This window comes from Periplaneta americana, chromosome 1 (assembly GCF_040183065.1).
Source record: "Periplaneta americana isolate PAMFEO1 chromosome 1, P.americana_PAMFEO1_priV1, whole genome shotgun sequence".
Classification (NCBI taxonomy): Eukaryota; Metazoa; Arthropoda; class Insecta; order Blattodea; family Blattidae; genus Periplaneta; species Periplaneta americana.
In genome coordinates, this window is record NC_091117.1 from 39,802,457 (window position 1) to 39,820,358 (window position 17,902).

A 17,902-nucleotide genomic window follows, 5' to 3' on the forward strand; every position below is an offset into this window, starting at 1 on the left:
ATAAATATTACTTCAATTGGCGAAGTAACTATCATTATTACTGGTATATTGACTCTCTTAACCAAAGAAGCGCTATTTCATTTACCAATGGCGACAATGATGTACTTCTATTTGTATTTATCAGGTGTTCTTTGCAAATATTTCAGAAAAAATCGATTTGGAGCAGATGAAGTGGAATTGTGGCTGCCACAAAAGACACATCTGTCTTTCTGGCCACTGTCCTGTGTTAAAACTCTTATTTTGCAATATTTTGATCTCCTAGAGGCGGTACCACATTACTGAACCAATACCGAAATATTTTTATATCGCACCTATAAAATACGAATTCTTACTTATCCCATACCCAATAGCACTACACACTAACTGTACAAATAGCTGAATTACAGTCCCAATATTACATAGGGAGGATATAAAGATAGAACGAAACATCGTAATATGTTTTTTTTTTTATGAAACGACAACCTAGTCTTAATAAACAATATAAAACGAAAAGAGAAGAAGAGTTTTAAATTTAGGTTTCTTAGAAACCAGAACAAAGTACTGACGTCAACAGATACACTGGTACCGGTATATCATAGATACTGTGAGTAGCCACGGCTCTAGATGTCTCTATGGATGTCCTATAATCTGGTAACAATAACCAGCTGTATCTACCTACAAGGAAGGAACGTCATTTTAAAACAGATCTATAAAATAATACTAACAGGAGCTACCTACACTATTCTAGAATTTTACAATTTGGAATCTACTATATTATATTACAATTATAGTTCTATTAATTGTCCCATGGAGTTTCCTTCTACAAAGTAATGTAGGAACTTGAAAAACTCATGCTTTTCAATATATTTACAGCAAATCAGGTTCTATACCTTATTCAGAGTCAACCTAAAAAAAAAGCTATAACATGCATTTACTCATCAGGAATACAGGTTTTGAAGCAAAGCTTTTAGGACTATGTGTTTTCATTTATACAGAATTGAATTCTGTTATATTAACTAGAATATCATCTGCTTTTTCACTGAATATGAAAATGTGTTTGCATTAAAGCGTAGAAATGAAGTCAGGTTGGCTCTGAAAACACACCTTTTACATACAAGTTTCTAAAATCTCTCTCTAATGTTACCAAAATATTTACTATCCAAATGAATCTTAATGTATCATATTATAATGGTGGGAGAGGGCATATATATACATATACACATATACAAAATATATCCATGTTGATCACTGAAGCAGTGTTGGTTATCTAACGAGCACAGAAATACAGATATCAAAATAATTCTTAAAGGAAATTATAGAAGAATATTAGTCTTGTATATCTCTTCACAATTATTAATATTTAAAAATACGGACACACAAGCTGACATCCTATAGTGCCCGGATAGTCTTTTAAATATGTTAATTGGAAACAAATGTATCAGTACTTAAATTAGTGATATTATGATGATGATGATGATGATGATGATGATGATGATGATGATGATGATGATGATGATGATTAGACCACGGAACTCTATGCACCAAAAACCAGAAAATATGCATGCAACTAAGCAGTAAAAACTGTTGAAATACACGCTAAGAACTTAAATATATGCAGTAAAAATACATTTTAGAGGTTCAATAATCCGATATAAATTAAAATAATTTAAAGTAATAAGTGTTAAGAAGCCATATTGCACAGAAGACGATTTTCCCATCAGTAGAAAAACATTTGTCTTCAGAAACCCATTTCTTCAATAAATCTTTTCTGCTACTTTCCTTTTTTTTTTTTTTCAGTATATCGGTGGTCAGTATGGTATGTAAATAGAGCAGCAGCTAGCCTCATGTTAAAGTAAGTGGAAAACAACCCAACTTATACTCCACTTTAACACCAAAAAGTTAAGAAATTCTTGAGTGCTGGAAATGTCTATTTCACCTCAACCTAAAGAAAAAAATAGTTTTTCAATGGATACCAGCACCTTGTGGATTGACTGGCAATGACGCTGCTGATTATCTTGCTGAAAAGGGCTGTGGTATTATTCAAAAACCTGCTACACAATTATCCTATTATGCAACAAAAAGAATAATAATTACTTCACAATACTACAAAATTATAACAAATCATCATCTCCAAATTTCCAAAAATAAAAGGTGGGAATCTGTCTCAACCTAAAATGTCCCTGGATACCCAAGGAAGAATGCAGTTGCAATTTTTAGACTTTGTACGGGCCACGACTGCTTGGCTAAACATCTCCACAGGATTGGAATATATCCTTCACCACTCTGCCTCTTATGTGATCTTCAAGAGAAATGGATCAAGATCATCTTCAACACTGCCCAGCCACTATCAGCTTGGCGTCCTTGAGTAAAAAATACTGGAGAGCAAGAGAATTCATGATTTCACTTCAGAAACTCAGCATTAGCAAACAACAACAACATACTCCACGGACAAGTATCCATTGTTGTCGCAGCAATTTCATGTCCACAATAGTAATTAAATAATGTTATTTCTGATATAATTTTTTATATTTCTTGGAAATTATTCATATTTTCATCAGAGACAAATTTAGAAATTAGATAATAAATAGAAAAAAAAACGAGGATATATGTTAATATATGCATTTGAATATGCAAAATATAAATATATACGCATTTAAAATGAAAACTCTCGAAATATGCATTTATGCAAAATAAAGTTGGCTTCATTTGAATGTGAAAACCATCATCGTCAAAGATCCATTTTTACTTTTTCAATATGTCAAATCAATAAAAACATGCAACTGCATGAAGTTATGCGGTCTTCTGATGATGATGATGATGATGATGATGATGATGATGATGATGATGATGATGATATAATAATAATTGCCTCATAAGTGATGCCTTGTTGGTATCACTTGTGAGGTTCAGACCTGTCTTCGGATAGTTTGACTAAACAACATGGAATTATCATAAAATCATTAATCAATTTGTAGAATGAGAATTACAAAACCAATATCAATCTTTACTTTCCCTTGCAGGATAACTACTTCAACCAATAAAAATGCAGCTTCATCTCATAGTGGAAGACTCTGAAAAGAATGAGAATTCCAAATTTTCCCATACTTCCAACATATGTGCAAAGTACATTTAAATAAATACAACACTTAAAGTGTCTCCAGATGAAAACTTGTTTAAATACATCTGAAAGAAAAAAAAGTTGGTGGGGAAAAAAAGTGCATTACGAACTTACGTTAAAATTCGGGGATCTTAACTAAAATACAAAAGTAACCTCAAATTACGTAACTAATCACTTCTTTTCATTTTCATATCACAGGCACTTTAACCTCAGATTACATAAAAGTTTTCTCTTACGAGGATTCATATATGCAATAGTCAGTCATTTACTGCTAGGAGCCATGTAACTTAATCTAGCTGTCACCTCGTACTTGTTCCTTTCCATAACGAGCACTATCTCAGCTACACCGTAACAAGGCAACTGAGTGCCTTTGCCGCCTTAGCTCGTACACCTGGATCATCGTCTTGTAGCAGTTGGATGAGGCGGGCACACACTGTGTCCAATGGAATCTTGTTTGCAACTTCAGAATCAGATAAACTGCCATACAAATGACCTAAAATTGAATATATAACATATCAACATATTTTGTAAAAAATTTTATTTAACAGTTGTCAAAATTCTTAAATTCATTGACAGCCTAACACAGTGACGTAAGCAGAATTTTGTCAAGAGAGAGTGGGGAGCCATTATCACAATTTACATTATCAGTATTCGCCAGATTTAGTCCTCTCAGTCTATCACCTATTTCTGAAATTTAAAAAGAGAGAGAGAGAGAGAGAGAGAAGAAAGGAATTAAGTTTTCATTCAATAGCAGTATTAAACAGGAAGAGTGGTTTGGAGACCAAAACAAGGAATTCATTATTTTTTTCAATGCTTAGAATTTCTTTATGGTCATTGTACTAATTGTGGTCAGAGCTTCTGGCTATAGTTCATGAGGTCCCGGGTTCGATTCCCAGTTAGAGCACAGGAATTTTTCCTTAAAGGGGTTTATTCCTGTGTTCGTCCATGGTCTGGAATTTAGGTTAAGTTTAGATTTAAGACCTCTCCTGGCACTACATTATCATAATCATCCTATCACATCATCGGGGTAATGTAACTCCGCCTTCCAGGCGCCCCAATCTCAGAAGTGGGTTACAATTAAGCCATGGCCAGGAGAGAAGACCAGAAATGTCGAAAAGACAATCTGGTGGCATTGGACATAAAAAAAAAAAAACTAATTGTATGGAGTTAAAAGGTGATTATGTTAAATAAACAAAAATTTGTTTTGAGATACAGTAACTTTTTCCATGCGAGGCTATTCTCAGTGGCAAATCTCCTGCATACGACGAGAATCAATAAAAGATCACTGCGACACTGTAATATCGGTGCCCTGTGAGAGTGATACCTTGTGCGAGAGAAATACGGCGATGCCAGAGCGAGAGGGAGGAGATACCATTTTCTGGCAGTCAATCAAACATGCTGTAATTTCTATGGTAGGTAGATCAATGTCTAAGGAAAGCACAGAAAAAAATTCTTTTTGAAATCTCTTTTGAAAAGAAAAAAAAATAGTAACTTCAAAGTGATCTGTTCAAAATAGATATACACCTTCAAAAGTTGGTAAGTGGCAAATTTTTTATTTTTCACTTTAGATGGGAGTTCAAAGCGAGAGAAATATCGAGAAAGAATGGAAATTACTTTTAAAAGTTTATGCTATTCAACATCTTTACTGGTTTCCGAGTTATGGCGAGTTAAAGGAGCATTTTCACTTGTCGACTGAAGATTTTATCTGTTAAAAGAGAAAAAACAATGGGATATTAAAAAAACTCAAACTCTAAACATCAATATTGTCATGTGTGGCTGTTACTGCAAAACACAACCTTGTGTCTCTCTGTCGTAACTACTACTTGTTTTACTAAAAGGGTTGGTGTAACAGAAATATTCCTTCACAGGAACAAAAAGTAATCTGCTTTCTGTGTAACATCTAAAAACCGAAAGGGAGAATCATAATTATTTTTATTTTATTTTAGTTGGTTATTTATCAACAACTCCGAGTACTAGGTTATTTAGCATCGATGAGATTGGTGATAGCAAGATGATATTTGGCGAGATGAGGCCGAGGATTCTCCATAGATTACCTTGCATTCACATTACGGTTGAGAAAAACCTCGGGAAAAAAACCCAACCAGGTAATCAGACCAAGCAGGGATCGAACCCACGTCCGAACGCAACTTTAGACTGGCAGGCAAGCGCCTTAACCAACTGAGCCACGCCGGTGGCTATCATAATTGTGTCGAGGGTGTTTCTGTTTTCTGTTTTCTTATGCTACACGTCTTAAGTGGCTGCAAAAGGGTATCTGTCGGATACAGGGGGAGAGCCATTAATCCTTCCCATTGAAGGCTTTAAGGAACCAACCTGGACAAATACCTAATGTCCCATCCCTACCTTCCCGTGGTGCAGCTGTTAGTAAGCATAATTTTACAAGCTGAACTAAAAGGAGGGGCTACTCATCAATTAGCACTGGTTGCTTGACGAGTTAATGACTGAATTTGGTATAATTTTCCTCTATTCAATACCTAATTCCCTCTTTACCTTTTCCTATCCAGTCCTCTGACTGAACTCTTACTTTCTTCGACCCTGACGGCATTAGAGCATTCGAGGCCTAGGGGTTCATTTCCCTTTCCTTCCTCCTCTTTCTACTTTTCTGTTCCTAGTGCTGACCTGCTCTGGCACTAAAATCGTCCCGTCGACCAACAGCAGGTGTGGTCCTCCAGACATTCTGGGGGTTGTGTGTGAATGAAGTAGCCACCAAAACGTTAAAATATGGTGTTCATTTAAATCGGCTACAACTTGCCATTTTCATGCCCATTGTGCAACTCAAACCAAGAAATGGATTCGGAACATCTCAAAATCTGTGCTTCAGTGGCTGGCCATGATAATATCTTTGAACAATATTGGAGTGCAAGAGGTCAAATGACTTTATTGTCAAACGCCTGGCATTAGAAAACGAAAACAACAAAAACAACATGTCTTAAGTGATGCAGACATTCTAAACAATAGCGCTCTTGTTCCAGATTAAATTTGAACACTGTGCTATGAGAAGTATCTTTACAATAATTGTACAGAGTGAACAGTTTGGCCTAAAATTACGATTTTTTTTACAGGCATACTTAGAAATTCATTCTCCTCATACCTTGCAAGCTACTGAATTTCAGAATTAAATAAATGCCTGATCGCCAACATTCCCTTTGATAATGATACTCCTTTATTAGGCAACGTTGCACTCCTCTGATTCGCTGGAGCTGTGAAGCCGTTGAAGGTTATACACAGGAGATTTGTAGTTGAGAATAAGAACTTATCAATACTGTCTTGTTAATGACAGATTATGAATTAACACACTTTGGGACAAACTGTATCTGTTTCATGATTATACAGTAGTACTGACACTTAAAAGTAAGCAGGGTTGAAGCAGTTAGCACAAAATAATCTCCTCCCCCACATTATCCTTTCCTTCTTCCTTACTTCAAATCCTTACCAATGAACATTGCTGCGTTTCCTCTTATAACTGGCCATGAGCTTTTGATATACACCAGTGCATTCATCACAAGAGCTGGAATTAGGTCAGGTAACTCTTCAACCTGTACGTGAAAAATAAGAAGTAGATTAAAGTAAAAGATGTAAAAAAAAACTTTGTATAAATTAGATGTGTTAAGTTTATGACAAACTTTTAACAAAAATGAAGAGAAAAACGCCCCTTTTTCATAATCAAATATATTAAATCCTATGCCATTGTCAGTTATGTTGAGTAAATTTCAACACAATTCACTGTGGACTGTTTTTCTTTCACAATTTTTTTAATAGCTTATACAGAATTTATTTTCCATAACTGAAAACTCATTATGAGGAGATATGATTTTTTTTAATTCTTCAAACAGAGACAAGACACAGTTAATAATTTATTTTATTTTATGGCTATCTCGACATTTTTTCTAGTAATACTGAAAAAACAGTGAAGGCAATTACCATTATTTTAACGAGGTCTGCCATGAAGTCTGGGTAATGTAGATTTCCAGCATCAATCAAGTGATCCTGCATCATCGTATTTATTCTCTCAGCACCCAATAGAGGACTCGCCTGTCTGAGAGCGTATTTACAAGTCTGAAATGCCATGCACCAAGAAAAACAAGTTATTACCTTTAATAGAATTACATTAACGTAATGCAATGGTAAGATTAGTTATCAAAGGCCCATTTTTAAGTAAGGGGGCTATTAAGGTATTATTTTATAGCAGTAATGGACTAATTTTGGGACGAGATTAGGGTAAACAATCTAAGCATTCAGAGAAAACCTGTTCCTCAGTCATTTCAACCGTGAACCTCACAAGATCTGCTAGAGATCTATCTAAGACTCTGTCTTTGACAAGCAATCAAGTAACTGCAGTGACTGATTAACTGAATTAACTGACGTGACCAACTGGACTGAATGTTTGACCGAGGCCTACGTTTGACAGATCACTTTCTTTTTATTCTTCTCCTCCTCCTCTTCAAGGTGACTAAAATATTCAAAATACTTAAGCCTAACAATTTGACCCACTGATTCAATTACTGACTGAACCAGACTGACTCATTAAATGCACTGAACGACACTGACTGGCTCATTAATTGGGCTCAACTAGACTGATTAACTTGACAAAACTAGATGACTCACTAAATGGAATGAACTAGACTGATTAATTGTATTGAGCTAGATGACTGACTGAACTAGACTGATTCATTAATTTGAATAAACTAAACGACTCTCTAACTGGATTGAACTATATGATTCACTAACTGAACTGAACTACACTGACTCGTTAACTGAACTTGACTAACTGGATTGAAATGAGTCACTAACTGGACTAAACTAGACCGATTCATTAACTTGATTCAACTAGATGACTCACAAACTGGGACTGAACTATACTGACTCGTTAACAGAACTGAATTACACCGACTCAGTAACTGTACCGAACTAAACTAATTAACTGAACTGAATGACTCACTAATAGACTGAACTAAACCACCCAAACTGGACTGAACTAGATGGTTCATAAACTGAACTGAATTAAACGACTCATTAACTGGATTCAACTAGATGACTCATTAATTGGACTGAACTAATTTAACAGGTGGACAGATCTAGACGATTGTAAATAGATTGAACTAGAATAATTTATTAAATGGACTAAACCAGATAGCTCATTAACTAGACTGAACTAAATTGACTCACCAATTGGACTGAATTAGAATAACTTATTACCTGGACTAAATCAGATGATTCATTAACTGGATTGCAGTACACTGACTCACCAACTGGACTGAACCAGATGACTCGATAACTGGATTAAACTATACTCACCAATCAACTGCACTGAGCCTGTATAGATTAGACTAAAGCTGAAAGAACAGCGTGACCTATGTTCAATCAACAAATGGACTCGACTAACATAAATTAGATTGACTGAATTACTTACAGACCAGACTGGATTGGACTGGTTGGAATAAAGGAATGAACAACTGACTGATCAACTAAATGCTAAATGGCAGAATGGAATTATTGATTAAGTGACTAGAATGGTGATTGGCTGGAATGGAATGCACTGATAATGACAAGGCATAAATAAAAGACAGCAAATGTACCTTGACCACAGTTTTATTGTTGTCGTCCAAATGGAGCAGGAGGGACACCAGGTTGCCACTGACTTGTTCTTGAAATGCTGCTTTAGAGTCTGTTCCCCCATACTTCGCCAGGTCGCCAAACATTCGGAAAGCAGCTTCACGAACATTGGCATTCTCGTTCTCAAAATATGGCTTTATTCGAAGAGCCACAGACACCTGAATACCTTGCACATGTTCAACATCTACTACTTGTAACATCCGTGAGAATCCTTTCATAGCTTCTAGTGGAATATTGTTGCTATTGTCATGGTCGTCCAGCCCCTGAATGAGTGCTGACAAAACAGGTTGGCAATGTCGGTTCTTCTGAAACAATATTGAAAAGAAAAATTAGTAATGGAGCATATAATACCAAATTCACTTTTACATAAGCATTTCCTCTTTATGTAAGACGCATTATTTTAGAAAAACAGAGAAGAGTTATGGACTGAGCAAATCTTTCATTCACCATAAACCACAAGGTTTACCTTTGTGTTCACTACTGGAACCTAAGAAAATGAGTTACCAAACTAGGTTTCACTCTCTGTCACCATTCCAACATATCAAATGCAGCTAGCCTCAAGTGTTATTGCTAATTAATGTCGGAACAAATCGAGAAGTGAGTACTCTCTTATAGTTATTTACTTACTATTACATGCATTAGTGGAATTAAAATTCACAAAACTGTTCCAGATGGAAAAGAGAAACTCTCAAAGTTTTGTTTCACTACATCACAGGTGTAGAATGTGAGCCTCCTGGTAAGTCGGCAGGCATCCAGCATGTAGTTAAGTTCTTGCCAGACACACTGCAACATAGCTTGATCGATTGTTGTGATGGTTGCTGTGAAATTAATCTACAAACCAATGTGGTAAGGTGGTATGTAGACTCGAGCTTTGATGAACCCCACAGAAAAAAATCACAGGGAATCAGGTTTAGTAACTGTAGAGACCAACACAGAATTTCATCATCAGAATCAGGACAGCCTGTCCATCTGTCTGGCTGTCGTCATTGAAGTGATTTCTTAGTTCCCTGTGAAAGTGTGGGGGTGCATTGTCCTGTTGGAAGATGAAACTGAGACAGTTCTTTTCCAGCTGCAGCCATTGTTGTAAAATGTCTAGATACAGAGTTTCTGTAATTGTTGTCTCACTCTTCTCATGGGTTACTGTGCAAAATATATTCACTTTAAAGGAACCACGTATACACTCCATATAGGCAAAAGGGTTTTGTGGGTTTTCTGTCCCCTAGATCCTGACATAATGTCTGTTAACCTTATCCAAAAGAGGGAAGGTGTATTCGTCTCCGAACACTGAAGGGTCTTTCCACCGTCACTCACATTACAATGTGACAACTCTCACCATACATTCTTAATTGCAGCAAACAGTTTTTGTTTTTAAGTGTATACTTTCATTTTATAAGGCATTTTACTGTCCAATAGAAAGACAGGTGTAGTTATTTGAAAAATCATAATTTATTAATATTAATTTTTAAATGTACTGTCACTCACAATACAAGGACATGGATTCTGTATGCGTACATAATAATGACAAGCTCTGCTCTTCTAAAAACTAGAGAGATGTGGTTTTTTTCTGTTGAACATCACAACGTAATGGTGATAAATGGATGAGAATATAATTCCTGTAGAATATATTTACATTATAAAAAATCTGCTATATTTCTGTCACTCACATTACTTGGTCAGAATTACTTAGTATAAAAACTATTTTGAAGTACAATTTATGCTAAGAAGATATTACAATATATCATTAATGCATTATAAAATAGAATGCAAAAAAAAAAAAAAAATCATACAATTTCTAGTACTTACAAAATTATATAATGCCTGTCTTAGTATAAAGTTGCTGATTATATTGTATAAACTCACGGCTTTGGAGAAACCGAATCTTAAGAGAGTTTACTTATGTCATGATGTAAGGTAAGAAAACACTAACCTTAAAATCACTAAAATTTGTATGAAAAAATTAAGCATCAATTGATGATATCTTGAAGCTCAATTTCATAAGGAAAATGTTTCCCACCAAATAGTCTTTTAAATAGGAAGTACACAGTATTGGCAATGGTTAAAATAAAAATCCAACCTTGTCTCAAAATTTAAATTTTTTTAAATGTCCCACTCTTCATGGAATGGCCCTCAAGATTCTGCAAAACCATCAATTTCCATTGATGTTTACATACTCGCGCAGAAAAAATGTTAAATTTTGTCATCCAGTTTCAGAGTCTTCAGCATTATAGTCACTAAGGATAAAAGCACAAATATTTGCGCAGAATTCGCCACAATCTTTTGTAGTGATAGTAGTACTTTTATTTTGCCTGGCAGAGTTAAGGCCATAAGGCCTTCTCTTCCACTCTTTTGTGGGATACCAAGCTTCATGCTGCCTCTGACCATGGATTTTTGGAGGCTGTATGTGAAATTTGCACAGACTTGGTCCAATGTTTCCTTCTTTACTGATGGATGACTAGTTGACTTTCCCTTACAAATGCAATCCCTTTCCTTAAATTCGGAATACCACTTACTATTTGAATGTCCATTAGGTGGATCTCCTGAAAAATTGTTTGAAAATTCCATTGCAGACGAATATCAGATCTGTGAAGATGGAAATCCAGGACACTAAACGCTCTCCTTCATCAATGACAGCCATTTTCTCCTATATATCATCCTGGTAGCAAATTACAGGTACTATAGCCACGAGACAGACCAACAACATAAACTTTGAGAATTTTCTTTCCACTGGTACCAATTTTGTCATTTCAGACCCTGGACCTACCACTGGCTTTTATTTTTATTTTGTTCTGAAAAAATTGAGGTAGCAACTTGTAACAGAATAAACACAGTATCTTCAAGGCAGGAAAATTAATTGTATACAATGAAAATGTTTCAAGATACGTCCCTTAGATGAAAATGTTTCAAGATACGTCACTTAAACCAGAGTAAAAAAACTGTAGAAGATCGTTACTGTAACAATGTAAGTTCACTTCTTCACATTGTCAACAACCTCACCTGTTCTTGTGCAAGATGCGAGACTGAAGCCAGACCTTTGAGACACAGCTGTCTGACCAAGGGAGATGGATCATTCAGACAATTCAGCAGATTGCTTACGATACTCTCTAGTAACACCACTTGACCATTAGCATTCAGAGACACCAGCTGCAATTCAATAACGAAAACAACTTTTCAATATATAGAAATAAATATTTATAGAATATAGACAACACTTATAAATACGATTTATCATATGTACAGAGATACAAAAACAGCAAAGATTTTATATATATATGCAGAGTGGCCCACATAAAGTGGTACAAGTATTAAATGAATCAGTATGTACTGATATCCATACAAATACCCATTCATACGCAGGCAGACAGATTCATGTTCATATGCATTCATTCACTGTCAACTTTCTTCTTTTTCATTTTGTGTAATAAAAACAAAAAAAAGAAAGAAATAATATGACTACTTAACAACAGACCTCTGCGTAGAAAGCAGCAACCACAATTCTTTGAGGTTCCAAAGTACTGGTGGCATACTGATTCAGGCAGGTCACCAGACGAGGCATGCATTGAGGCATGCGGGCACACAGAGCTCTGAAACAATCAGACAAAATATGTTCACTTACTTACTTATGGCTTTTAGAGAACCCGGAGGTTCATTGCCGCCCTCACATAAGCCCGTCATCGGTCCCTATCCTGAGCAAGATGAATCCAGTCTCTACCATCACATCTCACCTTCCTCAAATCCATTTTAATATTATCCTCCCATCTACATTTCGGCCTCCCTAAAGGTCTTTTTCCCTCCAGCATCCCAACTAACACTCCATATGCATTTCTGGATTCGCCCATATGTGCTACATGTCCTGCCCATCTCAAACGTTTGGATTTAATGATCCTAATTATGTAAGGTGAAGAATATAATGCATGCAGTTCTGCGTTGTGTAACTTTCTCCATTCTCCTGTAACTTCATCTCTCTTAGTCCAAATATTTTCCTAAGCACCTTATTTTCGAACACTCTTAGCCTCTGTTCCTCTCTCAAAGTGAGAGTCCAAGTTTCACAACCATATATGTAGAACAACCGGTAATATAACTGTTTTATAAATTCTAACTTTCAGATTTTTGAGAGCAGACTGGATGACAAAAGTTTCTCAACCGAATAACAACAGGCATTTTTCATATTTATTCTGCGTTTAATTTCCTTCTGAGTGTTATTACTGTTGCTCCAAGATATTTGAATTTTTCCATCTGTTCCCAATTCCCAATTTTTATATTTCCATTCCATACAATGTTCTGGTCACGAGACATAATCACATACTTTGTCTTTTCGGCATTTACTTTCAAACCTATCTCTTTACTTGCTTCAAGTAAAATTCCCGGGTTTTCCATAATCATTTAATTATATTCACTTACATACTGAAATTCAGAAAATATAAAATTATTTTCTTCCTTAATACAATAATGTAGTACAAGAAAAGGAAAACAACAGTGACTGAAATGTTGTAAGGTAATGAGTGTCCTTAGTTTGTAATTGAAGTTAATTGAGTTGTTTGAGAATTGAGGAAATTTCTTCAACATTGCACACGTAACTAAGGTTCCATTTTGTTACCTTATAAAGAGTGAGACAATGAAACGGACGATTTTAAAACTGTCATAGTTATGGCACTGATAGATTGAAAAAAAAATATATATTTATCCTAAATTTAAAGTACATATTGTAGCATATAACTGTACCACGTCTATGTTCTGAACACTGCATCCTGAAAGTGTACTAGCACATGACTTTGAATTCAACTATCACACATTTATAACTGTAAAATAGAAGAATTTTATGTACACTCATACAAAATTTCACCTTTGAATCACAACAGCATTTGACAATGAGAATTTTTAAGCAAATTAATTTTCACAGATGGCATACAACTATCGAAAATGCAGAAATTCTTTCCAATGAATATTTGATCAAATAAACTAGGCTAATATGGAAAAATATTCGTTAGTGTGTACAGATTAATATCTTACTTGGTAAGTGCTGGAACCATTTCAATGAAGGACGTAAGACTATCACCAGCTTCCATGTGTATGCACTGCAATAATGCTTCTGCTACCTGCTCGCACTTTGCACACAGCAAGAATGACTTAAATGCTTCAACTGCAATTCTGTAAAAACAATTTTTTCACACAATTACAATCCAAATCTGTTACTTCCCGATTTACCACGAAAATCGTCTGTAGCTGCATTTAGATTGGCAACAGGCCATGATTGTTTGACCAAACACCTGCATAGAATTGGAATATATCAGTCCCCTAACTGCCCACTGTGCAACTCAAACCAAGAAATGGATTCGGAACACCTCAAAATCTGTGCTTCAGTGGCTGGCCATGATAATATCTTTGAAAAATATTGGAGTGCAAGAGGTCAAATGACTTTATTGTCAAACGCCTGGCATTAGAAAACAACAACAACAACAATCCAAATCTTCATGGAACAAAATGTGTAAGATAATACAAGAGTATGACACAAAATATTGTTCATTCCTAATACCTATCACTGAATGGTAGTCACTACACTACACTACACTAAATATATACAGTGAACCGTAAGTAATGCCATTAATTTCAGGGGGTTATTCTTTGAGATATTTCAAACAAAAAAAATTGCATAGAATTTTGCTTATTTTTGCTTCCTTTTTGAGATAAATATTGCTTTATATGAAACATTTCATAGTGTGTTTTGTGAAAGCCATTGATTTATTTCCCAATATGCTCAGTCAATTTAAGAAAGCAATGTATATTGGTAATAAATGAAAGAATTTTAGTTTTGTCTTTAAATGTAAGAAATTTGATCCGAAAAAATTGAACTTTTCGTTCTGCAAAGGAATTTTACAAAGCTACATTTGTTCGGATCAAATTTCTGCACATTTCATATTTCATAAGGATATCCCTTTTACATAAATACAATCTCCTGAAGCCAAAATTCCAGCCCGAGGATGTTTTCCCACACAGTTGTGCTGAATGAGAAATCTGAATTTTGCCACAGCAGATTTTCGACCACTAAGAAGACATTCACACGATTCATCTAGTAAATCGGTAATAAAATACAACTTAAGATAGTAGATTTTTGTAATGGTGATAAATGCAAAATGTGTTTCAATGCTGTCTAAATAAGTAATTTTATGTTTAAAAGCATGTCAAATATATTACTGTAGTTTTTTTTGTCTGCGATAAAATGCGAAATTGAGTACAAAATGCGAAATAAGGACAAAATTACATTCTATGAGACATTTTTGTGTTTTTGTAAAAAAAAAAAAAAATTAATCAGAATCTATCTAAAGTCCCTGTCACATACAGGTCCTTACATTTTTTCAAATAGTTTGGTCACCCCTCCATGTTAGCTTTCACAGGAATGTGATCTACCTGATCTCCTCCTTGTCATCTGTACAATTATCTCGAGTTTTCAACTAATCTGTCTCGTGTTGGTGGTAGAATACTGGCTGCCTGTGCGATCTCTTTAGGTCCAATGTTCACTCACAAACAAGCTGTATGTTGTAGAGGGTGATTGTGATTGAGTAACAAGATGGATAGGGATAAAACCACATCACATCTTCTGGTGTGTTTCTTATTGTTCAAAATTTCACTTCATTTTATATATTTCTTTCAATCCTACTTGTCTGTGGTGTAATAATCATGATGAAGATCTGGAACACATTCTTCTATACTGTCCATCCATAAACCACAAAAGAAGTAAATTAAACTCATCAATACCGGTTGGAGAAGACACAGCCCTGCAGTATATATTGACTACACCCCAACTCTGGCTACTAGCAACAGGCATCTATAATGAACAGTGATCAAAATACCCCTCATTTCTCGTGAAAAACAACAACTGAATAGACTACAGTGGATTATAGTGGACTTCATGTTGTCAGCAAACAGCTGGATACATTAAGAAGATTGATTGATTATATATTTCTTTACATATTTAATATTTTCAAAAATTTTAACTGGAAAATCTAGAAAATACACTTGATAACATATTGACTACATTGAATTTCTACCACCAAACTTTCCATAAAAAATGTTCCATCCCAAAACGCTACAAAATGCTGACATTAAAAGTGCTATAAAATACTAAATTCGATTTTGAAGTACTAAATTTTTTATTTTAAGTTTCTAAAATCTACCATCTCGACTCATGATTAAGGAACCCAGGTTGAAACATTCTAGAAGAAAGGAAAGAGAGAAAGAAAGAAAAAGAGGAAGAAAGTAGGAATGTAGGAAAGAACAAATAAATGGGGAAAAGAAAAGAGAAAAAAAAAACTCTAGCTTACCTTGCTGGAATTAATTTATATGCACTTCGATTAGGTATAAAAGTTGACTTGTCTCTCTTGGCTTGTGGAGTATTAATAGGAGGTGAGCTACCAACATAGCAACCCAAAGAAATCAGGAAAAGAGAAAACAGCTCTGGGAACCTCTTAACTGCAATGTCTTGCATTGTGGCAAGCCGGAACATTTCATGCATAGCACTTATTGCCTGTAAAGTAAAAGGACATAATGTATTACAACTGCAAAAATTATACACAATGTTGTCTTATACAACTCAAAAAAAGTTTCATAATTTGGTGTTCGTAATATATTACAGAGTCTGTCAATAATGGAAGCAGATAAAAGTACTGTAGAACTACAATTATCCGTACTAATTGGGAATTGGCATGATTCGGATGCAGAAATCCGCATGATTGAGTAAGAAATGAAAGTCACTTAGGAAAGTGAAAGTGCAATACTGCAAGTATTAAATGAAAGAAAGTTAAAAAATATTGAAACACAAAAAGTATTTTTAAGGTATGAAATGGGTGAAATTTAAATTTTCTAGATTTTTAAGCTCGACAGCAGCCTCTTGTTATTAGTATTAATGTCACTAAGTTTCATTATTATCAGTTTTAATAGTTTTTGAGTTACTATTTTTTTTTTTTTCACAAAAATTTCGATTTTTACAAGTTGTATCTACTCCCACAAAATATAAGTTACAGATCTTGGGGGGGGGGGGGGGGAGACAAAAACCTGTACTGCATCTTTAATGTGCATACAATTTAAATGCAGAGCCATAATTTGAATTTTGAATATACGAATGACCTCAAAAAATTTAATTCAATCTGTTTAAAAATGTTAATTTTTTTTGTGTCCAGGTAGAATATTTCATTTTTTAATTTTATAAAAAATATTTACTTTATCTAAAAAAAAAAAAAAAAAGACTCCATAGTTTCTTTAATCATACTTTTCAGAACATGCAGTTGAAAATGTTGGAGCCCAATGTGAGTAAATGTAGTAGAAATAAAAGTTGAAAAATTACCTTAAAATGTCGATTTTCCATCACGAAAACCTCTTCGTAATTGTGAAATATAATTAAATCATGAATTTTGAGGACTATTATTTGACGAAATTTGGCCAATATATAAATGAAAGATCACTGATTATTTTCTTAAAAAAAAAGTTCTCCCTCGGAAAGTAACAAAATTTCACTCAACAAAAAACAACAAAAGTTAGAAATATTTAAACACAAGTAGTATTTTTTTTTAAGTATTGTACATATAATGAAACATTAAAAGTGCACTCTTTATATTGCAGTACAAAACATAACATTACTTAAGTATGTACTATAGGCATACTCTGGAAGTCTATGTGTCACTCAATAAATAATTTCTAGATCTTCTGAAAATTGAACCGGATAACTGGCAGTCCAGATATTTGGTGTTCAGATAATGGAAGTTCTATGTAGTAGAGTATTACTGTGACTGAACACTTGAATATCAACTTTTAAGTAATTACTGCTTCATAGCAAGAGAATGGCGACTACTTACAGCTAATGGTTGCAATGCAGCTATTCTCAGCTTGTCTCTATCTGGCTGCTCATCATACAGTGCTGTGTTATTTGTAAGCTGTAGGAACTGCTCAATGATGTCACAAGACAGAACAGGGTCTTGAGCCAATAGTGCCCAACATTCAACCACAGACCTAAAAGGAAAATTCAAACAACAATATTGTTATTGTCCATTTGCCAATCATTAAACCTCCTTTAATGCCTTTTAATTATATTCGTAGCTATTTATTCACTTGCCAATCAATAAAACAACCTCCATACGTTTTACAATGAAAATTGTAACTGTTATTCTTAATTTCTGAACAAGTGAA

The 17,902-nt window shown here is 34.6% G+C and overlaps 1 protein-coding gene across 3 annotated transcripts in view; it reads right to left on the reverse strand.

Annotated features, from left to right (window-relative positions):
• Positions 1-544: 544 nt before the first annotated feature.
• c11.1 (maestro heat like repeat family protein c11.1) overlaps positions 545-17,902 on the reverse strand; it is a 69,997-nt gene continuing 52,639 nt past the window's right edge. Inside the window, exons 20-29 of one of the 3 annotated variants that reach the window (XM_069818705.1) lie at positions 17,572-17,725; positions 16,045-16,247; positions 13,736-13,873; positions 12,195-12,309; positions 11,723-11,869; positions 8,692-9,033; positions 7,037-7,171; positions 6,549-6,651; positions 3,401-3,590; positions 545-654 (exon numbers count right to left, since the gene is read on the reverse strand). In XM_069818705.1, the coding sequence (XP_069674806.1) occupies positions 3,439-3,590; positions 6,549-6,651; positions 7,037-7,171; positions 8,692-9,033; positions 11,723-11,869; positions 12,195-12,309; positions 13,736-13,873; positions 16,045-16,247; positions 17,572-17,725 (1,489 nt within the window). In that variant the 3' untranslated portion in view covers positions 545-654; positions 3,401-3,438. Of the gene's footprint in view, positions 655-3,188; positions 3,591-6,548; positions 6,652-7,036; positions 7,172-8,691; positions 9,034-11,722; positions 11,870-12,194; positions 12,310-13,735; positions 13,874-16,044; positions 16,248-17,571; positions 17,726-17,902 lie in introns of those variants that run through there. The other 2 variants (XM_069818700.1, XM_069818712.1) reach the window with 2 other exon arrangements.